At 39.3% G+C, this 25,546-nt stretch overlaps 1 protein-coding gene across 2 annotated transcripts; it reads right to left on the reverse strand.

The window, feature by feature from the left end:
* Window positions 1–1,325: 1,325 nt before the first annotated feature.
* ift81 (intraflagellar transport 81 homolog) lies at window positions 1,326–25,543 on the reverse strand. 2 transcript variants are annotated; one of them, XM_036579399.1, is made up of 19 exons: window positions 25,372–25,543; window positions 25,064–25,280; window positions 23,997–24,100; window positions 23,280–23,460; window positions 22,351–22,440; window positions 22,155–22,220; window positions 21,417–21,527; window positions 20,148–20,232; window positions 19,505–19,668; window positions 18,972–19,064; window positions 17,635–17,781; window positions 12,271–12,420; window positions 8,948–9,076; window positions 7,308–7,397; window positions 6,619–6,705; window positions 5,445–5,516; window positions 5,255–5,340; window positions 3,901–3,946; window positions 2,877–3,059 (listed from the first exon to the last, which is right to left on the reverse strand). In XM_036579399.1, the coding sequence occupies exons 2-19, from the start codon at window positions 25,205–25,207 to the stop codon at window positions 2,877–2,879; spliced, it is 2,028 nt and encodes a 675-aa protein (XP_036435292.1). In that variant the 5' UTR covers window positions 25,208–25,280; window positions 25,372–25,543. The 2 variants fall into 2 exon arrangements, with proteins under 2 accessions (XP_036435295.1, XP_036435292.1); XM_036579402.1 differs by lacking the exon at window positions 25,372–25,543 and having other exon boundaries at window positions 1,326–3,059; window positions 25,064–25,207.
* Window positions 25,544–25,546: the final 3 nt, after the last annotated feature.

The raw sequence follows: 25,546 nt of genomic DNA on the forward strand, positions 1-25,546 counted from the left end.
TGTTTACATAGACATTGTTTGAATAGATAGACTAGGGAAAGGGGAAATTTACATTTGCAGTGTCCACAATGGTCGCATTTTGCCTATCCATGTAAATTGTGCAGAGGCCAAACAAGGGTCAAAAGCAAGACTGTTTTAAACATGTAATATGTTTTAAAAAGTTGTAAATGTTACCATTTTATATAGCATTGTCATGGCGTAACGTAAAAACATACCTTTGGTTGATTTAAATGTATGCTGAATTACTTTACACTGACATATATTTACATAATAATTAAATATCAAAATTTAAAGGTAAAAGAAAGTCAGACACCACCCTTTATTTTATTTTCAAAACATTACACTTTCAGCATCAGGAAAAAGCAGAAAATATACATTTAACAGTAAATTACAGTGAAGCCTCAACAGCTAAATATAGATATATATATTTTTTCAGTATTTATTGTGTCCACTCTTTGCCTTTATTACAGCTACCATTCATTTTGGGAGATTTGCATTCAGTTTTTTTCAAGAAATCTGCAGGGATATTTTTTCACACCTCCAAAGTTCAGTTTTAGAAGTTGGTTTTGCATTTTCTGTTTCTCACAATCCTAAAAATCCCAAACATATTCAGTGATGTTGTGGACTCTGAGGCAGTCAGTTTATTGCTCTGAGAAAACCAGCAGCTTCTTTGTTAAATTTGCAATTTTTTTACTTTTTTGTCAATTTACTTTTCTCAGTAAGGGCTTCTTTACACGTACACATCCTTTCAGACTCATAGCGCTCAATTGTCTCGCTCAGTTGAAGAATGGACTGAAACACCTGAGGATTTTTTCAGCTCTGAAGCAAGAGTTATTTATTTCATGAGGACAATTTTGGTAGTCTACCAGGGGCATGTTCAATCTCACAATATTGTGCACTGTTTTGCGACGGTTACCAGGTTGAATGACTGGTTTCATAAAAACTGTGTGAAACAGTGTGCAGTTGGCTGTGAGGTGCGTATCCTGTAGTTTGAAGGGTCTGTCAGAGGTGTTACCCAATCAGCAGTAACATGCATATGAACCCTGCTGTATTAAAAAGGCAGTGCACACAGTAGATTCTAATAAAGACCTCTACAAATGCGGCTGCTACAGCTTGGTGTACACAACAGCTGAAGATGTTTAGAGATTTATTTTGACGTATTAAACACATATTTAAACCCATTTATATCAGGCTCCAAAATTTCTAAGAAAAAAACATCAAGAATGGCCTTTTCAGCTGCCACAGTTGCAATGCTTGCATAACACAAGAGTGTTTAACACACCACTGTTTCCGTTTAAATATACATTTTACTAAATTTTGTCAGGGATGAACGCAGCCCAGGTCTTGCATGGTTGTTAGGATTCCCATTTTCTCTGTTCACGTGAATGAACCATGTGCATCATGAACTAACTTCAGATTCGGCTCTGCTGATGCTGAATGATGGCGTATGCATAGTAAAAAAACCCACATGAATTCCAGTCTGAGAGTTCTCATTAATGTCACATGGCCCTGAATCGGATATGTGTCCGATCTAGGACCACATATTAAATGCTACGTTCACATTGCCTGGCTGAAATCCGATTTTTTGGTTAGTGGCAGTAAACAGTGCAAAAACATCTGACCTTTTTTCACCTTCGTCTCGCTCTAATAATGAACAGCTCAAAGTGGTTTACAGCAAATTACTGATTAGGATGTGCGCATGCAGGTTGTTTCAGGACACAGGTTCGTTCACATTAATGACAGAATTGAGTCCCACACCAACACAAATGTGAACCATCAAATTAGAAAAATTGACTCAAAAAATCAGAACTGAGGCAAAGTGGATCAGGTCAGATTTAAAAAGATCAGATTTGTGGTCACTTGTGGTCAGAGCCAAACAATGCAAAACCAATACTACGTCTGTGCTGCAGTCACAGAGGCAACCACCATGTTAAAAATAGTTGCACTGATGCACTTAATGCCGGAGTCTAAAAAGTTGGAGTTGCTGTTTTAATTGGTCTTAGTGAACTACAGAGATCAAAGAAGCTTATGTGCTGACACTGCAAAAGCAACGTTTAAATTTCCAGAGAAGCAGTCAGAGCATTAACATCAAACTGAGTTGAAAAGTTCTGCTCGTGCACATGCAGAGACCTGTGCTTTATTTTCACAAAAATACAAGCATGACATGCAAATAAAAGATGGGCCATTTGTGTTTGCTTTCTTATGCACACTGCTTATACCTCCAATCCAATCTAATGAGTGTCCTAAGACAGAGAATCACCCATGTGCACTAACAGGTAGGGGAGGAGTTGTAGATGTTGCTCTGTTGATTACCTCTGCCCCTCGATGATGGAAACAAAAGAAGGGCCAGCCGAATTCCTAAATTGGGCAGCTCTTCTGCCCAAGGTCATGACTGTTGCTTCCCAAAATAACTGGGTGCAAGCGCGTCCAGAGTGTAACACTTTGTTCGCTGTTATCTTAGGCCACATTGAGTGAAGCTCTATTCTTAAAGACGTGTCAAAATGGAGACTGAGGACTTGTTTAAAAGATTTTCAAACCTCTTATCAATGAAGCACTTCGGAGAACATGTGTTCTCTCTCCCTAAAATTCAGGGCACTGCTTGCCTATCTCTGCTAATCTCTCCTAACTTGAGTCAATTATGTCCAAAAAAGGACTTTTTGCTCTGTCTCAAAAGTAGGACTGGTGTTTATTGAGGTTTATGGATAAAAATAGACTAAGAAGCACTTTTGAATGGTTTGAGGAGTCAGTAATGTCTCTATATGCACTGTACATACATTGCTCCAACAAACATGGTAACATACTTTTCCCCAATAAATCTGCTAATAGCTGGTTAAACTTGGAAAGCGTAAAAAATGCTGGAACACTCAACGGCTCCATCAGAGAACGAGGCGGTCCTCTCCGCTGTCCTGAATCACCTGGCCAATAGAGGCCTGGCTTTGGGCTCGGAGGTAACACTGCTTCTTACACTCCAGCAGCTGCTCCAAATCCTTCCACATGCGTACCTGCCTCATGTTGGGCCCATGGCTCTCCTTCACCTGCTTCTGCTGCTCTCGGAGTTTCTGCAAGAGCACAAAGGGAAAACAAGACCAATGTCAGTGTGCTTCTGAATGGCAGCGGAGACACTTTTAAATACAGGCTTGACACGAGCCAATAATAACAGTGTTAACAACTGAGTGCTTCACTTTTCTCTTCCATTGTTATTTGTTTACCCATAAAGTGTCATGTGTCCTGGTATTTTTTGAAGATGAGGTTTTGCGTTAAGCTGTTTAATCCTCTTTTGTCCATCATGATGCATAAACCGTGAGAAGTTGTTTGATTACTTGTCACTCCTAGCTCGTTGAAAAAAGCAGAAAAATTCTGTCGAAAGCGTGGATTTATGTCACAGTTCTGTAGGTAAGTAGGAGATATTTTATGATTTGAATTTCATGAACATTGTTCTGCATACAGTCTTGTTTTTGCTGTTTTTGACAGTGTTTGACATCAAAACAAACAGAAATGCAGACTTGAACATGCTGATACAGAATATAATTCCATGCAAATAATTATGTAATGTAAATCAAATAATGTAAATAAAAGGAACAAGCATAATGCACTTGCACTGTTCAGCAACATTTGTTGTCGTCATGTCAGAGGGATTGCCTGCATATGGCCCAATGATAATGTGGTGTATCATTGCTGTGTATTTCACATGCTTTGTCATAACTGAGGCATCGTGTAGCGTGACGGTACAGCATGTTGCAAAAGCTTTGGCAGAAATATAAGAGGCCAAGCCTCGGTTGTCACCTCTATCAACCTGTCCTAACCACAGAAGCCTAAATACAGGGAGAGAAACCAGGCTCTCCCAGTACAGCGTCAGGTTACACAGGTTTGACAGACAGCTTAGACAGCTCAGGTCCTTACCTTTCCCAAAGATTCCTGTTCTGCTATGTTCTTCATGTACTGCTCCCTGAAAAGAGAATACATGTTAAAACATCCCTTTTCTACCAGTTACTGATTAATGAATAGTATATTAATCATAGTAAAATAATCATCAATGATGAAAACAAGCGCCAACACACCTGAACAAAGCAAAGGACTGAAATATGTGGTATAGGTGTGCTGGGGACTGGGATAAAGCAAAAATGTGGACTGTCTGGGGGTCCTTGAAGACTGGGTTGGGGAACACTGGTCTTAGATTAAGAACATCGTTCAGGTGTTTTGGGTGTAGATATGGGTAATGGTGCAAATTAGTTTGTGGATTGGGTAATAGGACATCTGGAGTATATAAACAGGTAACGGTGCATTTGGGCTGCAGACTGAATAACTGAGTGTGGGTGTCAGTAATGGGGTGTGGATATGAAAAAGAGTGTCTGATCTAGTTGTGTTCTGCAGATCCTGGATATAAATTAGAAAATATGTGTGGATTCTAGACCTTTGCTGATCGATGCTAAATGGAAAGCATTTATCCGCATTTACATTTGTAATATTTTGTAAAAAAAATAAATTGAAAAGACATCTTTTGACTCCTAAATAAGGACTGATCCAATGTGATTGGGAAAACAGAGCATAGGACACTGTAGTAGAACACTAAAAGCATCAAGTCGAAGAAAATTGTCCTGTACTTCTACTCTCTAAGTGATGGTTCTGGCTAAAAATCTAATTTACCACACTTTCCCTTTATTTTTTAAGCTTGTTAGCTATATAAACTTTGCAGTTCTAGCAAACTTCAAATACTAAGAGGCAGATTTACTAAAAAAGGCATTAATTACTGACACCTTGCGCTGGGTGGCCAATTTAGAGGGATATCTACTATGCACTTCTATTTAAATGAACATAGGCACAACTTTGTAACTAACATGACAAGTGCCATATAAACCCGTTTGTATCACATGCTTTTTTTGTATGAAAGCCTGATTCCATCTAGTAGAAGAAACAAATAAATTCTGGTTCCAGTTGTGACTCATTAGGTCAAACCGACTTCTTTTCTCAAGCTTTTGACTCAGTAACTCAGTGCTGAGTCAATCTGGCCCTAAATGTGTCTTTGCTAATCAACAACATTTGGCATGAGAGGAAAACTGAAGAAATCTGATTTACACCATTCTTTTACAAAAAGCACTCCTTTACGGAAAGTGACAGCCCTATGGAGAGCCTATTGTTCAAAGAGAGCACATGCAGTAGAATTGTTTTGTGTTGACACTCAAAAAATTTACATATGTCTGTGTAGGTGTGAATAGTGTAGCCAAAACATTTAAGGGTGTGGCAGCTGTGGCTTTACCTGATAGACTTTTTCCTTGTTTGTGGATCAGAGGACACGTAGACCTTCATCTCGTCTGCCGCCCGCTGCATTTGAATTTCAATTACCTGTGAATGGTGATGACAGGAGGAGGGAGACAGGAGAGTAAGAGGGCAGTAGAATGTAAGGGGCAGCTGTGCTTTTCCTCTACGGTCTAGCAGGTAGCTCTTACTTCTCTCATGCAGTTGATGTAGTGATAACGGTTTTCCTCTTGAGCTATCTCCTCTCGCAGGGTCCTCACCTCCTAGACCAGATCAACACATTCAGAGAGCTTACTGGTCAAGCTATGTTCATCCGTATGTGGGCTTCAACCCCTACAATACACAATATCTTGACCTATAGGCCATTTGTTTGCATGTGCATGTACACTACAAGTGAAAAGTTTGGGAACACTTACTTTTACTAAATGCTTCTAGTACAAATGAGCATGTTATCTTTGTCAGTTTGCAACAACGTAACATTAATTAAAAGACAAAGTTCACTCTGCGGAAAACTATCACATGTAAATATCTGCAGAAGCATTACTTTTGGAAAAATGCCACGTCTCACCCATTTTAACCCCTTGTGATGTCGGCAGTCATCAGCATTCAGCATCAGTTTAAACTACCTTTGGGCTAAAAGGTTTTTTAAAAGAGAAATTCCACCGATTTTTCAAAATTTCTGTATAGTTTGATTGTTATGTTGTAAACAAATTTACTGGAGTGATTTGATGTAAATTGCTCCATTCTAAAGAAACTTAGTCAGAACTGTTTAGTGACGGTGATATGAACCAGACTTCTCAAGTGTTTAACGCCTCTAAAAGTTATTTTGCAGAAAATTATTACATGGGATTGTTACAAATACTTTGCCTGATGTCTGAGACTTTGTTGTATGTTAATTTTGAGATAAGGTGTTATGTAATTTTTAAAAATCCATTAATGAAGGAGATGTGCATACAGAAAAATAGTACCTAAAGAAGACCTAATATTTTAGACTTTACCATCAACATTACGTATGAAAACTCTTTCAAACTCTACAACTTTGAACATCTTTGTTTAAATCTTAATAATTGAATTATGCAGGAAGTTTAAAAATTCAGTGGAATTCCCCTTTAACAACAGTTTCGAAAACTGTCAAGTGATTATTTAGGCAAAACCTCATACCAAGGAAGACACTTTGACTTTGATGAACAAGTGTTGAAAAAATACCAAAAGCAAATAGCAATTTTATGTTAACAAATCCTTTACAGGTATTCTGCTTAGTTAACTAAAAAAACAATAGCTAGAATATGTAAAAAGAAAAAATGCAAGTTGTCCCCAAACCTGTGATGGTCAGTGTATGCATGTAACAACCGCAGGCCACTGTACCTGCTCAAGTTTGGATCTGTTGCTTTCCAGACCGGCAGCACATGTGTCATACTGAGCTTTTTTTTCCTCGTACTCTTCAGCAAGCTCCTGTTATAGACACAACGAGAGAACACATTTAGCAGTCCCACCAGAATCTCACAGCTTTTACTTGTGATTGTTGCAGGCTAAAATACTTGATTTTGCGTCAGCTTTTCTCAATATTTGAGACAATATTCGCACTTTGTTTTTGGGAGAGTTTGCAATGAACTGTAAAGATGTGTTTTGATTATGCAATAAGTACTTGTTTGAATGTAGCCTAGTTAGTTAGTTAGATAAACACAAGGAAGAAACAAATAGGATAATGTAGTGTATCTCTGGGAAATGAGAACATACACACACAGATTTGAATTTTAATACTGTTGTAAATTCTCAAAGAACACAGGTTTCAATAAATAATTTTCACTAAAATGATGTAATAAACCTACTTGTATATAAAATAATAATAATTTTACTTCTTTTTTCCTCAAAAGACAAGAGGAAAAAAGTAAAATAATGTGCTCTCAAACTTTTTTGGTAGAATATCCAATAGCACTGTAGTTCTGAATTAGGCTTGGGTTATTTTCTAATAGTGGGGTAAGGGGTTTTTTTCTAATACTTAAAAAATTAGCATTATCAGTTATATCTAATAGAGCTTTTCAGCAGCTTCCCACCTGGCACTGCTGCCGAAGAGGCCTCAGCTCCTTTATTAACGGAGACAGAGCTGATTTCTTCTCTGCTATTGCCGAATTCAGCTTCTTCACCTAAAAAACAAGAAAGGTAACTGAAGAACATAGCTTCATTTTAGACTTCAAATTCATGGTTGAATTACACAAGCTGACCACAGAGAGTCGCAGAATCCATCCATCCAAAGTTCATCTCACAAAGCTTTATTCTTCCTAATCAAAAAACACATCCAGACTATCTTACAAAGTTGTAAAACAACTCAGAAACTGGCCTAATGTCCAACTGATGGCAGATTTTGAAGCTTGGAGAGAAGGAGTGACAGTAAAGTATTTTTTCCAGCATTCAATCCAGCATTGTTTGTATCCAAGAAAGTACATACAGGACAGATCCAGAAATGACAGAAGTCACATATAAAGTCATGTGTACTATATTCATGCCTTACAAGTGGTGTCAGCATTTGTATATTTAAACTGTGCCGTGTTCACATATGCAACATCAAGCTCCAGAGATGCACAGCAGGCCATATTACTGCATTAGACTGGTCCCCCTTGCTTCTTGTTGCTGTAGCAACCCAAAGCAAACGGAGCGCAGGGGCAGTTGCAGATTTCATCAGCAAAGCAGCATTCTCCCCAGTGTGCTACACACTGAACTCAACAACTTAATCATGTACACACACATCACACACCCTGACACATTAAAAGCCATGTGTAACAAACAGTATCAAGCTTTCCAAAGTTTTCCAAAACAGTACCTTTAGTGGACAGGACTAAAACCTTAAGCTAATGTAAAAAGATTTTATTCCAAGCAAGTTTTGAGCACTTCTATTGGTCCATTAATCATGACATTTTCACATAATGTACAGCTGCTGCGTTCAAATGATGTAAAAAATGAAAAATCAACAAAAAATGGAGATACGTGTTTTTCTTTGGACACAGACGGTATACAGTTCAGTCAGTTTATTTACACCTCCAAAGTTCAGTCTTAGAAGTTGGTTGCATTGTCTGCTTCTCATCACCAAGTAATCCCAAACATATTCAATGATGTTAAGGTCTGGACCCCAGGGTGGACTGCCCACTGCTCTGAGAACACCAGCAGTTTCTTTGACTGATTTGCAAATTTTGCTTTTCTCAGTAACAGCTTCCTGACAGCTACACATCCTCAGAGTGAGGCTCATGATGCTGAGTTGTCTTCTCACAGTGGAAGGATGGACAGAAACACCTGTGGATTTTTTCAGATCTGAAGCAAGAGTGGAGCTTGATTTTCTCCTCTCAAAGTTTTATGTGCTGTTTATCTGAAAGTGACACTTATTTTCCTTTAACTCTCCACTTCCTTATCCTATTTAATTTTCTTATATCTAATCTCCTCAGATGTATTTCATGAAAAATGAATAACTTTTACTCAGCGCTGTTTTGACTAGAAATAAATTAACAGTGTTTTCTGTCTTCTGCACAGTACTGTATATGTAATACATCTGGGACATTATTATAACATACGAGTACTTACGTATATAAAATATATAGGACATATGTGTGACCGCATATTCTGACAGAGTATAAAAACAAGTGTGAGTGTCTGTGTATAAAAGCGACTAGTGTGTCCTGAGGTGTGCTTCTTGTCATCTGCTCACCATCTCGGACATGTCATCCAGCGTGCGTCCTTTCAGTTCGTCCAGCTCGCTCTTAATGGCCGAAACTCTCTCTAGCTCCTCCTGGGTCTCGCTGAAGCCTGAGATGCCCCTCTGGGCCTCCAGAGTTTGCTGAAAAATAAGATGACATAGTCATTCTCCCTTAACAAAAAGCTGCTTCCTCAAATCAGATCACATTTATGGATGTTTTACATGAAAGTTTCTTGTGCGTATACATGAAATATCAGTGCAGACTGAGAGAGAGGGATTTGAAATGGTAGCAGGACACACACTTTTAAGCATGAGTGGCAGAAAATGATAGATGCTGTGGAGGCCTTGGAGTGTGTCCTACTCGGCTGGTGTCACGTTAAGGACTCTCTGATGGCTCACGTCCACATACACAGTCAGGGCTCACCTCCGCATCAGAGTGCAAAGCACTTTGTCCAGGCAAAGAGAGGGAACTTCACACACTGTACTGATACTGACAGATACACTTTACGTTATGAGCTAAAGAGCCAACATTTGACAAGCTGTGGACACTGCATGTGTAATTAGTGTAAACATAAACAAAATATCCAGTGAATAAGCACTTGTTAAAGCCTAAAGTTCTTGGGAAAAACTAACAGGATGTGTATTTGTGGAGTTTCCTAAGCAAGAGTCCCAGCTCTAGCCTGCTACTCCATGTCAGGATCTGCTGGCCTTCAGTTAATCTTGCTAGAGCTTTAACTGAACTTGAAATTTTGAACTGAACCCAAATACAGCTTATAAACCATTTTCTACCTGACCCAACCCACCAAGTTTAGAATCCGGATTGTAGCTCAACAAAATTCGGGCTCAAACCAACTGTAGCCCTGAACCCTGACTAGAGCCTGGCAAATATCTGTTCAAACCCAACTGCAGCCCAACAAAATTCTGTCTGAACCCGACTGTTTCCTTGCAAATGTCTGTCCAAACCCACTGCAGCCCAACAAAATTCTGTCTGAACCCGACTGTTGCCTGACAAATTTTTGTCCAAACCTGACTGTGGCCCAACAAAATTCTGTCAGAACCGAACGGTTGATTGACAAATTTCTGTCCAAATCTGACTGTTGCCTGACAAATTTCTGTCCAAACCAATTGCAGCCTGACAAATTTCTGTTCAAACCTGACAGCAGCCCAACAAAATTCTGTCCCAATCCAACTGTAGCCTGACAAGTTTCTGTCCAAACCTGACAGCAGCCCAACAAAATTCTGTCCCAATCCAACTGTAGCCTGACAAGTTTCTGTCCAAACCTGACAGCAGCCCAACAAAATTCCGTCCAAACACAATAAAGCCTGTCCAAAGCCTGCCGACAAAATTCAGTCCAAACCAGATACAGCCTGACTAAATTTTGTTTGAAACCCAACTGCAGTCTGTCAAAATTCTGTCCAAACCCGACTGCTCCCCACCAAATATTTGTCCACGACCAACAGCAGCTAAAAAAATTCTGTCCAAACTTGACTATAACATGAAAATCTCTGTCTAAACATGGCTCTAGCCTGACAAAATTCCGCTTAAACTTGACTGTATCTTGACAAAACTATGTCTGGACCTGACTAAAGCCCAACAGAATTCTGTCCCAATCCAACCACCACAAATCAAGGACCAACTCCACATTAGTAATGACAGCACCTGTTAAGGTACATTGTTGCAACAATGACAATCAGATCATCGATAAACAACACTGAAATGACAAGCCTAAAGGTTGGAGACGGCTTTGAGAAACATTGATCTTAAATTTGAACCCAACAGTTACTTGTGAAATTATGTCTGAACCCAATCAAACCCTGACATGAATAGCCAGGCACTGCTGGGTTCAAACAGATATTTCAAATATTTTTCTAAATCTGATTCTTGGATCTGGAGTCTCCAGCGCCAGTACCTACTGCTTCACCAACACAGCACCTGAAGCTCTCAGCAGAAACACAGCTCTTCCTGATTCAGTGATTCAGCGCAGCATAATGAGTTTTTGGCAATGATGTGCATGTGTGTACATGTGAGAGTGACTGAGTGACAGTGCATGAAGACATGAGTCCACCTACACGTGTAATAGTAAGTGTGTGTGCTGGTGGAGGGGTGTGCAAAGTGATGGCCAGTCTGCCAGCGGTCAACAAGCGCAGGGGGATGGAGGGAGGAGTACAGGAACAGCTGCCAGGAGGAGGGGAGGCCTAGGCCCGTGCAACCCGCTGCAAAATTCCCCCACTCGTGAAAGAACAGCCTCGCACGCAGCCAGGGAGCAAATGCCGCGCTCACAAATAGCTCCGGCTCAGGCCTCCTGCGTCAAATGGGCTATCAGCAAGTCCGCGGCTGGGAGGGTTCAGAGGTGTGAAGTCATTTCCAGGAAGGTGCTGTAACTTCACTGTTAAACGCAGTTCAAAATTTGAATGAGGTATGGGTGAGCAGGACAGGTTCGAGAACAGAACATGCCTCAATTGATGAGGCGCACAGGACAGAGAAGTGGGACAAAAGGGTCACAGCATGTCGAACAGCTTAATAAAACATACTGCTCTGCAAGAAAGTCTGTTGAATAGCCAAATACAGTATTAAGCAGCCAGCATAAGAATACATGTCCATTAATATTTATCTTTACACCATGCAGTTAACCTGACTGATTTATCAAACTAACTTTTTAAATTATTTTTATCAAATACGGTAAACCCAGATAAAGCCTACATTACCTCAAAGCTGGCATAAGTCTGCTTGCTTAATAGTTTTGTTATTGAGCTGTGAGATAAACATTGTTTAATAACATTTATTTACAACATTTAAACATATTTTTAACATTTTCAGCTTTAGGAGTGAAATAAAAATGGCACCGTCCTTCAGATGATGAGGATAGCATGTCATGTTTCCACCATTTCTTCTTGAATAATTTTGAATAAATTACTACCACCGCTGTTCTAACTGCAGGTTTGTTTTAAGGAGTTCTGATCTATCAGTGTACATAAGCATCTGCTACTTGTTAGCTGTATAGGCATCGTAGCTCCAGTGCAAAAAACATCAACATGTTAATTTTAATTTCATTTTTACTAAATTATTGCTTTAAGCAGGAGAAAAGAAAACAAGCTTATATATGATTGCATGTCAGAGATAATGTGTAGAGTACTGAGTTTACTGGGCTGGTACAGGATAAGACATACAACATAGAGGAAGAAAAGGAGGTGTACAAGGAGAACCGCTGCCATGAATGAGGATGTACAGTACGAAAGCCCTAATTTCAAAAGAGAAACCAAACATGAGTTAACAGCGACTGGGAGATGTGAGGATAGGTAAGCATGCTTGGCAGAGGGGAGAGCTGTGTGGTTACCAGCTGCTGTTGCTCGGCAGTGTGGCGCTGGCGCAGGATCTCCTCTGTCCTCTGCAGAATGCCAAACTCAGCCTGTAGCTCTGCAATCTCCTGCCGCTTCTTCTTATACGTGATGTTCTTGCCGCGCATCTTGGCGACGTACCGCTTGAACTGTGAATGACACAGTGAGAGATCAGAAACCTAACATCTCCAACAAATCATAAACTAGGAGGTAATTGAGTTCAGATTTACACAGAGCATGGACAAATAAATATTAAAAATATGACCTCATCTCATACCGGTGTCTACAGGAGGTGCTGCATTATGACAATAATGAGGAAGGCAAAGGGAGACGAAAGGTACATTTCAAGAGAAATAAAGACTGATCTCACTCATAAAGGGGCCTCTAGTTGAGAGTCCACATCTGTCTAACTACAGTGAACAAGTAAATTATGGTCACTGAGATGAGATGATGAAAACAGGACTGATCACTCGCTGTACTATGCTGTGCTGCTTTCAGGTTTATACATCATTTGCAATGTTAATTTACTCACGCCCGTACTCACATTTTTAAAATTTTTACTGGCTTTCACATAGCATATACTGTTGGTTGGCTAAAAATACTGGCCAGTATTGATGACCTGAGGTTTTATTTATACTTTTAAAAATATTGCAGATAAAGCACCAGCACCGAACAGTATGCAGCCTGATACAAGTCCCTCTCTTTATATATATGAGAGCAATTCAGGCTGCAGTGGTAAATTTGAACACAAATCATGGTTAAAATAATAATAATAATGTAAAATATAACCTGACCTTTAGCATGACAATAACACAAAATAACCTTCTATGAAGGGAACTGAAGAAAAATGAAAACTGGTAATTGACCGAAATCAATACCGCAAAAAAATTATGTCTGCCCCTAGTGCTATGATATGTATTTTTTACTTACAACCTGTCACGCATCCCTCCGGCTCCGACATTCCCAAAGACTCCATTTCCCAGAACGTCTTGAGAGACCATGTGACAGTGGAACCTCCACAACCCACCAATCACTGTTCTCAATCACCTGAGCACTAATCTCTCTCACCTGTTCTGTTTATCTTGTGACTAGATCTAGTCTAGTATATAAGCCCGGGCTTTAGACTATTTACTTTTGCAAGGTATTGCTTATCTTGGTAGAGCCCCTGAGTGTTGCTGTACATTTATTTTGCCTGCTTGTGTATCTGACTGTATTTTTGGACTTCCTGACTTCGCCTTTTTGCCTTTCCCCTTTTTAAATCTTGATTGCCTGATCTTGCTTGTTTGTCATTTTCTGTGTTTTGTCTTCTTGGATCTGACCACTGCCTGTTTGCCTACTACGAGTTTTGCTAAACCCTTAACTAGTAAAGCCTCAGTTCTTATTTTTAACCATAAGCATCTGGCTGGTTCTGTCACGTTACACAACCATTGACAATCAACAGTCATATTTCACATTTTACAGTTGTCAACTGACACAGTTTAATTATTTAATTACTTCCCTGACATGGATTAAGTCTAGTCTTGGACTAAACTGCAATGCCAGCACTGAATCACCATAGGAGATTCTTTTTAGCCTAGGATTAGGCCTAATATGGGTCTAGGAATCTCTAAACATAAAATTATATCAGTTAGACATTATTGGTTATCAGAATTTTTAGCCCCTTAAAATCGGTATCGGCCACAATTTTTTCTATATCAGCCACATCCTAATTCATTGTTGGGCTCTAAGTCTACTTTTTATTGTTGTGTACTTCTAGTGCAATTAAGTGTACTGTAGTGCACTGTCTTGCTTAATTATGTGCTGTCGATGTTAACTGTGCTTGCGTTCTGCACGGTCTCTGTGACTCGTACTGTACGGTGCAGTAAACGCTGGTCCTGTCTTGTGTATCTCTTTGCAGCCCTGGACAAACGTTGTTCTTCCACTCTATATTTGTATATGGATGGGATGACTTTTTGTGTTCTAGACTCTTGAATCTCAATGCTCTGCTCAGAGATGTCACTTTGGGAAGGTCAGAGGTAAAAGGATCCACAATATACCACAGAGCTGAGGGGAAAGTATTGTGGAACATAGTGAGCATAATGGTGAAAGCTTCAGGAGAAATCAGACTGATAGTGGCGTTTCAGGTTGTGGGAGGTATTGAAAGGATCTGGCAGGGGAGCGGGGTTCCTCAGGGACGTCTCCTCAGTCTGCAAACAAAAGAAACCTGACCCTGCAGGCATGTGGCCAGTGGCGCAAAAAACCCTCTTCATCTGGCAGCCTAAGCAGAAGGCTATCACTCGGACCGCCCCACTGTCACTACTGCCAGGGGCTATAAATGTAGAAAGCGACCTCAGAAAATCACACAATGTGCCGTATGTCACTCAGGGCATGCAGAGCTTGTGTGTCAGAGTTTACGCTTTGTATATTTCGGGACGTCAAGGGCAGACAAGGTTGGGGGGATTAGGGGCACAATAGTGCTGGGTAGCGTTCTCTTGTTTTCTCTTGTTACAAATGGCCATCAAGTGACAGGGGCTAAATTAGCCACCACAAGCCCTGGCAATCGTCACAACAAAAAGGAAAAAAATGCAGAAGGGGAAGAGTAGAATTAACGTTTACACTGACTATATGAAAAGAGGAACAGAGAGTGAAAGGTGGGAGTCATGTCTGGAACCTGGACAGACAGAAAGCAACAGAAACATCCCTGTGGTATCTACAACATGCCATTATGATCGGTAATAGATGCACAATATGTCAAAGGTAAAATTGATTTGTGAACCATATTAGCTTAAAGGGGAATTCCAAAATTACCCCCCATTTTTTCAAAATGTCTGTATAATTAAAATGTTAAGTTGTAAACAAAGTCATTCAGAATGATCTGATGTGGAAAGCTCCATTCTAGAGGAACTTCAAGTCATAGTTGTTTACAGTGGTGATGATAGGAATCAGATCTCAGAGGAGTTTGCTGCCTAATGCCTGAGACATTGTTGGATAGTCTTGAAATAGAATATGAAATGTTTGTCCTAAAACATCTTTTTTTTATCCATTCATGGCAGAGATGTACACACAAGTCGCTGTAGGGCAAAACAGTACCCAAAGAAAAAGAAAATTTCAGATTTTCTATTTTATCTTCATCAAAAAAACTTGAAGACGTGTAGGTTCACTCGTTTTTATGGATAGTAAAGAAAATGGCTATATTTGTGTTGCAGACATTGTGACCCCTGGTTCCTGTCACCCCTACTGTAAAGAAATCTGAGTGGCTAAGTTTCTCTACAATGCACCGCTCCACGTCAAACCACTCTGACTTACTTTATAATTTACATGTCAATGATTAAATCATGCAGAAATCTTGAAAAATGGGTAGAATTCCCCTCAATGAGACAAGCTGTCTGTAGTTAAAAAATGTTCATGTTGCAATTCAACATAAAGTCAAATGCAAAGATGAAACTCAATCCATATGAACAAAGCACAGCAGCTGGCTTTTTTTAGCTACAGATTAAAGTGAAACTCTGTGAGAGGCTAATTGAAAAGTCAGTCGAGTAAGGAAGAGTACAGTGCCTTATCTTTTGGGAACCATTACAAGTGAGTGAGCAGAAACACAAGCCAGAGGCTCAGAGAGCAGATCAGACGCATTCACACTTGTTTCAGGATATGGACCAGCTGCTGTTTAAAAGGCTTTGCTCTATTTACATGTATCTATTAAATTAAATGCGGGTTTTGTTACAACAGATATGAACCTCCTGTGTCCCCCCCGCCCCCTCCATTTTTAAATCAGTGCTGTGCCAGTGCGTGACCAAACATGGGCATACTCCATCCCAGCAGCTTAGACCTAAACATCCTTCTCACATGTACACACACTTTCTTATTTCTTTCTTTCTGTTCCTCTCTGCTCTTGTTCAACTGTATTGCTCTCCTTTTTATTTACTCTTAACGGATGTAGCTCTGTTTCTCTCTCTCCCTCTCTCTATCCATCTCTGTGACACTGCTGCTCTTCACGGTGGATGAGCTATGGACAGAAGCAACCGCAGTGGATGAAGTATGGACAAAAGTGAACCTTATCAAACGGGGCTGATAGAATCACAGGAAGTGGGGAGGAGGTGGGGGCTATTTTAGCAAGGGTGCCTCTCTCTTTCTCCTCTGCCTGCCAACCTATCTGTACAAGGGCAACCTGGAATGGAACATCTGCTCATAAACCTCCCAGACAGACAGACAGACCAACCACAGATAGTAGAGCACAGCAGAGACAGGCATTAACACCATGGTGCTCTTTAGGATGACCTGCAGCCTCCCCCTTCAGGGACATACACTACAGTGATGCATTAGTTCAGTGACACAAGGTGGGTTAAAGCCCCAATTAGTAAATACCAGTAATATGCTGGCAAGGCTGTGGTACTGCAATAATAGAAGCTTTCTTCTGTTCATACACTTTTATATCTCATGTGCACACACTCTTAATCTAACTCAGATAATGGTAATGAGAGTCTAATTCACACAGAGATTATCTGTATGAATGAGGCTCTTACTGTCCTTACCAATTATATTAGTACTTGTATAATCTAACACTTATTTTGATGATTAATTACATAATCATGAGTTTTTTTTTATAAATGCTAAACAATGAAATGGACTGAACAATAACAAACCATGCACCGCATTTCACAATTTTTTAAAATGCTTCATTAGAAAACATTTAAAATCTTAAGATCCCTTTAAAATCCCAGGCTTATTACATACTAAGGCTTATTACTGAGTAACTAGAGGGACTGCAATGCAAACAGGTTGGCCTATTCTTAGGTTATAGAAGTGTGTAACAAAACTTGGCTATGTAAGGGGTTGAGTAGGAACAATACAGCAGAGGCTTGTCTAAGCAATTAAGCACTGCTTAAAAAAAAAATTAAAAAGTAAAAAATCCTAAACAAATTTATTTTATAGTAGTAACTCATCCATATTTTCTTCAATATTTTCTAACAGTCTCTCTGTATACGTGGCTGGCCTAACGTTTTGTCCCTGTCATGGTGCTTAAAGGGCCCAAATACTTTGGTTAAAAGCGAGGGAAATGTCCATGATATGGGCCCTTTAATACCCAAACTTGCCCTCCATTCACTGCTGGAACACTGTGGCAAAAAATGCATACAAATGAGTGTATCTATCAGGCTTTGTTCCTTACTGTAAGAGAAACCAGTAGGATATATTGTAATGCCTTACAATATTAACATTATGCAAAGCAAAATAGCACATACTAATTGAAGATTTTTTACTTATAAGTCAGACAGTCAAATTGAATTGATTAATCATGATAACTCTAGCAATGATTTATAAAGTAAAAGCTATTTGTGCCGTGTGGTGTGGTGTAATTCTACTGTGTGTGAAGTTGTGCGATGCTCTACCTCGTCTGCTCGGATGATCTCAACTCCACCCTGTCCACGAGCCTGGTTGCTCTTAGCACTCAGCTCCCTTGTCAGGCCTGCCAGTTCCTCTCGAGCCTCCTGCAGCTCCTCAGCTTTTGCCTCCTTTTTACGAGCTATGATGGAGGCCTAACAAACATCACAGACTTCAGTACTTCTGGTATCTTTGTGGCTTATCATTTTGACAATATCAAAAAAGTCCAAGAGAGCTCATTAAACTCCTGAGCACCTTCAGCAAGATACAGATAATCATATGAATAACTAGACCTAATCTGTGTCCACAGACATCTGTGCCCTTTTGAGTAACTGTACAGTAGTCTGCGAAAGTCAAAGACCATTCTTTCATTTACTGCATTTCCAACCAAAACGGCCAGTCAAAAGAGATCATTCATTATTTAGCGCCTGGAAAAAGCAGAAATCATACTTAACAGAAACTTACACAGAAGCCTTAACAATTAAGTATAATATGCATTTTTTCAGTAGTTTTTTCAGTGTGCCCACTGTTTGCCTTTATTACAACGTTCTTTTGGGTGACTTGCTTCCAGTTTTTCAAAGAAATTTGCAGGGATATATTTCCACACTTTCAAAATTTCCAACATGTGATTTTAGACCTGCAGATACTGGCCTTCTTCAAACAAATTTGGAAAATAAAGAAAACATGGAGAGGCCTCTTTCAGTTATTATAGGGAGGACAGAGCTGTAACTCTTTGGTTTTAAGAATGGAAAGATGGAGGAGTTAATATGGCAGTAGGGTGCAAAAAAGTAAAGAGTTTAAAATGAAATGCTGATAGATTTGAGGTTAAACTTAATGTGAAAAGCTTTTACTTTTATTATTTTATCATTTTCTGTTTCTGCTTTTTTCCAACACTAACAAATGAATAACTTGTACTTATTGGCTGGAAATTAATAAATAAAAGGTTGGTCTCTGACTTTTGGACATTTTGTACATAGTAATTAATTAAAACAGAAAAAACAACAGCTTGGTTCATCAGAACATCAAACTAACATTATGCAATGATAACAAACATCTGGCCATTGAACATGAAACAAATTCAGTTCACAATATTAACAATTCAGAGACATCAATCATTCTTTCATGTTCAAGGTTAAATCTGAGGACATACAGCAGAAGCAAATGTGATCTCTCATTTTTGATGTGCAGAATGGAGGGATGTAATAATAATATAGTGTGTTGTTTTACTAAATGTACTTTATACATACTTGAGTCTTGGTACACCATACATCTGATACATGGAACATATATCTGTGGCTTTCTGTCAGTTCAGAGGTAGAAAAGGACAGACAAATAACATTGTTACCTGCTGCCTGTACAGAGCAAGATTATCATCCATGGGGTCACTCCTCGCCACCTTCTTCTCCATCACTTGGTTCATCTGACTGAGCTGTTTAATCTGACCAGCAGGAAGAGAGAAAACATGGGCATCAAGGTATTTAGGGTCTATCCAAATCAAATTTGTCAAGAATAATCAAAGAATAAAGATAAAAAATTGAAGAATGGAGAAGAATTGAAGTTATACAAATTTACAGAATAGAATGACATATAGATTATGGCAATACTGTCATCAGGAGACTCCAGTAAAATGAAAAAATGGTGCTTAACTTCTAATAATCTTACATCTAAAAATGCTCAATGATCCTTAAGAGACTGCAGTAACTTTCATATTACTACATAATATAGCCCTTATGAAAGGTTTTTAAGAGCATGCAGGCGTAAACATTAGGTGTTATGGGATCTGCATTAAAATTCAAGTGGGTGTAATGTTAAGATGCCAAACCAAAACTCAAATGAAGCAGATGTTTCACAGAAGACTCAGCAACATGTTCCACTGACCTTATCCTCCAGCTCGGCCAGCTCTGCATGACCCATGGCTGGCTCAGATGCCACCTTCTGCAGGTAGTGCACCTTGCGCCGCATTCGCTCCAGCTCTTTGGGCAGCTTGTCCGAAACCATGTAGGAGTTGAACTTGATCTCCTCCTCCAGTCTCTTCACCAGGCCTGCAAAAGAACAGCATCATTCGCCAAGGTTATGACACTAAACTCCCACAACATACACAGTGTGTGCAGACAGCTAATTGGCAAAAGAATACCTCGGTTTGTTTAGTGAAAATATGGTTTCTGAGAACTAAGCAAATACTGTGAGCATACAATGTTAAATAATGTGGGTACTACTGAGAGTCAGAAGTCTAATTATAGGCTTGCAAAGTGTTTAAATGTAACATTTCCATTTACACTATGATTTGGTCCACGGGAAAAAATTAGCTGTGCCCAAAAAATGAGGCTTATAATAGCTGACTGTAAGATACACATGCCTATTATATTGAACATCATTTGAAACATAAGTACAACTGTCCTTCGCATGGCTTAAAAAAGCAGCAGTTTAGTCGGCAGCCAGTGCAGATGGCGTCTGTTTGACCTCGACCTCCTGCCAGACTTTGGTGACAGGACACAAGGACTTTTTTCAATGGCTAACTCACTCTCAGGCTTGGCATCTGCTGCTGCCTGTCGCAAGTCTTTCAGCTGGATCTGACACCTCTGCAGCCTCTGTTCAGCCTGGAAGAGCTGGAACAGACAAGAAAACACACTGTGTGCACCACATTTCAAAAAGGAACAGTACTAATATAGCATCAGCTTTTTTTCTGCGTGTCTGACAAATATACAGTGCTCTGCAAAAGACAGAGACCACTTATTTATTTAACCTCCAGTCAACATGCCCATTAAGTATAAGTTATTCATTTTTCAGGAGATATTTCTGAGGAGATCAGATATAAGATACACCACTTGCATAAGGATGGAAAAGTTTAGGGAAAAAACAGGAGGTTTCAAAACTGGAGTTCAAAAAATTATTAAAACAAATAGAAAAAAATGGGATTTCTAACAACCATGCAAGACCTCGCAGACCCCCAAAACCATCACCATCAGATAAACAACACTTAAAACTCTCATCTTTGAGAGGAAAATCAAGCTCTACTCTTGCTTGCCGATCTTTAAAAAACACAGGTGTTTCTGTCCATCCTCCCACTGTGAGAAGACAACTTAATATTATGGGTCGGAAACAATGTGTAGCTGTCAAGAAGCCCTTAAATAGAGAATTAAGCAGAGAATTTGATGATGGTACTAAATTTGTAATTGGAATTACCTGTATTGTGAAAAGTAGAAAACGCAACCAACCACAACTGAACTTTGAAGGTGTTCATGTGTTCATGTGCATGAAAAATATCCCTGCAGATTTCTTCAAATGAAAGTATCTCTCTAAAAATGGAAGTTGTAATAAAGGCAAAGGGTGGACATGCTGAAAAATCTGATATTATATTCAGCTGTTGAGACTCCTGTGTATTTTCCACTGTTTTTATCAGATGCTGAAAAATGAATAACTTGTACTTAACCCCTTGCAAGGCCAGGGCCCGCTGGTGGGCCCAAAGTTTTTACATACTTCTATAACCTAGAATAGCTCAATCAGTTTGCATTGAAGTCCCTGTAGTAACTGAATAATAAGCCTGGGATTTTAAGGGGTTAATGGCAGTTTTCACTGGAAATTAAATAAATGAAATGTGGTCTCTGACTTTTGCACAGAACTGCAGATGATACATTACACATGCATCCTTGACATGATACATATGAGCCAACGTGACAGTTATCACGATAATTCATATTTTCATATTTATAATAAAACACAGTCATCAATGATTTTAAAACAGTATGATTCATTTAGCAGTTTAAACAAACAGAATGGTTCCCAGTGGTACCTGGTTCTTCTGCTCTTGTTTCTGATGAGCCAGAGACTCCTCTCTCTCCTTTTCTACCCGAAGCTGTCTGGCCAGCTCCAGCATGCGTTGATGGTTGGACACAGACTCCACCTTGTGGACAAAAGTATTACACAAAGTGATAAGCCTGCGCTCTAAACACTATTTTTACATCAAAATTAGGAGCACTATATAGAAAACTATACGGGGAACAAAATTTGTGACTCAAATAAATGATTTTGGATGTTAGCGTTACATGCGATTCCTTGTAAATATGCGTCAGAAGTCACAAACCATCTCATAACCATGCAAAATGTCAAATTCAAACCAAACAACACTGGTTTTTGGCCGTCACACATCTATGAGGGTAATTTTTTAAAACATTAGATTACACATAGATTCTCTACTATGTCTCTGAACACCAATACAAAAAGGGAGACCAATTTAATGAACAATTAGAGTGCAGAGATCTTCAAATCTGGATCTTAAACCCAGTTCCCGATTCTGGATTTAATAATCACTAATAGGCATGACATTGAGTGGCCAAGCAGTTATATCAACAAAATACAGAACTGGAAACTGGATTCGAAGTCCAGTGCATAGTTTAGGAAACAGGGAAATGGTTGTCCAGCAGATAAATGACCTAGTGATTTTTATATTTCAGCTCAGACTTTTTTTTAAAAAAAGACATTATCTGCCAAAGCACAAGCCTGCCAACCTAAATAGATAATGCCTGCTTACCCGCTTCCTCAGACGCTCCACTCGTTTGATCAGCTGATCCTTCTCTTCTTCCATTGCCGCAATATCCTGCAGTAACAAATTATATCACTGTGATTGCACGACTGAAAAGCTACTCAAATAGTACATTTAAAGCGGCATAATTGTAACATCACAAGCAGAGAGAGTAAAAGTGAAACAGAGTGAATCATCATCTTACCCGTCGAATCTCAGCTGTAGAAAACCCAGAGTTCCTCAGTTGTTCACACTCCTTGTGATAACTCTTGAATCCCTCAACCAGCTCCTCATACTATGGTTACGGTATAAAGAAACACAGAGAACACAAAAAGACATCTGATCATCCCAATTTTCACTTACAAGCCATTCTGAGTGCCAGGTAACGCTAAAGAGTCTATACCACCATCACTAATCTTATTCACAAAGGGCCGCTGTGGCTGTAAATGCTCATTCCAACAAGGCAGAAGCACACCTGATTCCACTTGTTTAACAGTTGGTCTCAGTCTTCTAACAACCCATTAGTTATCTGAGGTTGGAATAAAACCTGCAGCCCTTTCCAGATAAGATTGGTGACCCTTGTTCTATAAGCTGAAGAAATATTAATATCCTCTATTAATGTGACTCAAATGTGTGCATCATTTCCACATGAATACAGTATACTACATCAACACAATTTTGACTAGTTTAATCAGTTTTGTTACTTTTAGCAACAATTGTGTTGATATATTTTACTCCCATGGAAATGATGTACAGGTGAATCAGGTGCATCATTTTTTCAGAGTAGGGTCAGTCCACACTGAAAAGAAAAACTGTTTTTCAATTCAGTCTTTGGAGACCTGCAGCCAGTCCATATTTTTCTGTGTTCCATATCCCGCACAACTCAGGTGGGTAACCAGCTTTCTACAGCTCTTTATTTCCTGGCAAGTGTGTGTCTGCAGTTCCTACTCTTCAGAATGAACATACACGTTGGCTGAGAGAACCCAAGGACTGCACTGAAAACCCCTTGAAAGAGACTATTTATCACATTGCAAGGAGAATTATGCATGTTGTGACTAGTAGTTCACTGGGATAATGTTAATTGGCTCCCTCCAAAACCAAAAATGACTCAAGTTAGGCCAAAAGAAGTCAGACCTGGTGGTAAGTCTCTGAGATGACATCATCCGTCAAGAACTCGCCAGGCACATCCAGCTTGACGAGGAAGCGAGCCAGATAGGCCCTTTTCTTCAGCTCGGGAACCCTCTGCAGCAGCCAGTGCAGGATGGGGTGGATCACTGGCTTACTGCCAGTCACCAGGCCCTGCCGAAAGCTGCTTCTGTAAAGCCAAGAAGAGTAGGATCTTAGTGAGAAATCTGCTCTGAGCTCCACATTTTCAATTCACTTTTTCAATTCAATTCAGACTCAGTAATGCAGTTTTGATCAGCAGCAATATGCAGCAAAAGCATGGAAAATGCTGTGTGCTGTTTGTTAACCCCTTAAACACTAAGGGTCAACTGGCAATCCAGACTTCCCTTTTTTTGTCTCAGAACTATGCAAATTACATAATTTAACAGTAGTTACCAAATCATTCATAGTAGTCACTGGGTTAAACGCCTTAAAATTAATAGATGAAAAACAAGCCTAGAGTTTAAATAGGACTGTCTTTATTTATTATGACAATCAGATCACATTTTAGGTGCAAATCATATAGAAATCATTCAAACATTTACCACAACTATGGGACAGTACATAATGATTTACTACAGTAGTAGTTCACTCAAACGTTCTAATGTTTCAAATAATGAATGAAAACTAGTAAACATAAATATTAATCACCTGTTCTTATATTTGACATTTTATTCACATACTCACGTATCAGAAAAGCCACCAGTAGGCTTGTATTTCAGTAACGCCAACAAAGTGAACATTCTTTTGGCTGTCTGCTCAGGCATTTCTTCTCGGATATCTATTGCTTGCTGAAATTTAAGAAACAGATCAGGTAGAACAGGTACATGTGAGTGCACGACACACAGAAAAAGCAGAAAACCTAAAATAACAGGTAGGACTCAACAACTAAATATAATGTCAATTTTTAAAGTGTTTACTGTGTCCACTCTTTCCCTTTATTACAGCTTTAATTCCTTTGGAAGACTTGCTTTCAGTTTTTCAAAGAAACCTGCAGTGCACCTTCAAAGCTCCATCTTCACGTGATCCAACTAATTCCAACTACAAATTTAGACATACCCTCACATCTCAGATGTCCAGTTTTAGTGTTACAGTACAAATGTGCTTCTTTTTTGTCTATCTCTTTTTCTCAATGACAGCTTCTTGACACCTATGCATTCATTCAGTCTTCTCACAGTGGAAGGATGGACAGAAACACCTGTAGATTTTTTTAGGTCTAAAGTAAGAGAGGAGCTTGATTTTCTTTCTCTCTCAAAGAGACGAAAGCTTTAGGTGCTGTTTATTTGATGAAGACACTTTTGGGGGGCGGGGTTGGGGGGCTTTACTAACTTCAGATTTGGAAAACCTTGGCTTTCTTTGAATATCTTGGATTTCTTTGAAAATGAATAGCTTGTACCTAATAACCGTTTTGGCTGGAAATGAAATAATGAAAAGTGGTCTGGGAGAAAGAGGAATGTGTAAAATGATATGCTGACAGAAAAAAAAATGTGAAGTTTTATATCTAAGTTAGCTAACCTGGGTTAGCTAACTAGCTTAGCTAACTAACCTACATTCCAAGTTGGAGAATATTTTCTTTCTGGCTTTAAAGTAAAGCATTTATTAAGGTCATTATGATATGTTCGGGAACCGAAACCAAGATATAAAGTAAAATCGACTTATATTCGGCCTTTGTGCTATTTAAATTGAGCTTTGATAGATAATATAATAGATACTTGATAGCTAATTACTTAGGTTATCAGTCTGCAGTCTCTCACCTTGGAGTCGATTTCGGCCAACACATCGTTGAGAGTCTGCAGAAGCTGCATTGGTTCCAGTGAGTCAAAAGTGATTAGGTTAAAGTTTTTCTTGAAAGGTTCCCGGTTCAGCTGCTCCACAATGAACTTAAGTTGTTCACTCATCTTGACAAGAAGTGGTTTTCGCAATTTTGACCCAAAAAACAATCCTTCTCAGTTAAGACAGCTAAGCCGTTAGCTTGTTAGCTAAACAAAACTAACCGTTGCGGTCGCTAGGCAACGTCCCTCTTCGGCTAGCTAGCTCGCAAGCTAACGGTTCATGACGTTACTTACCAGCTAACTAATGTTATCTAAGGAAACTTTGGCACGTGTTATTTTAATTTTAGACTATATTTATTTTAAAAAGCGCGGTAGATACTGACTAGCAAGGTAGTTAGTCAAAAATGCCTAGAAACCCATAATCTGATCTTGGTTGCCAGCATGACGCTCTCACAGAGTTTCCAC

This window comes from Colossoma macropomum, unplaced genomic scaffold, assembly GCF_904425465.1.
Source record: "Colossoma macropomum unplaced genomic scaffold, Colossoma_macropomum, whole genome shotgun sequence".
In the NCBI taxonomy this organism is placed as follows: Eukaryota; Metazoa; Chordata; class Actinopteri; order Characiformes; family Serrasalmidae; genus Colossoma; species Colossoma macropomum.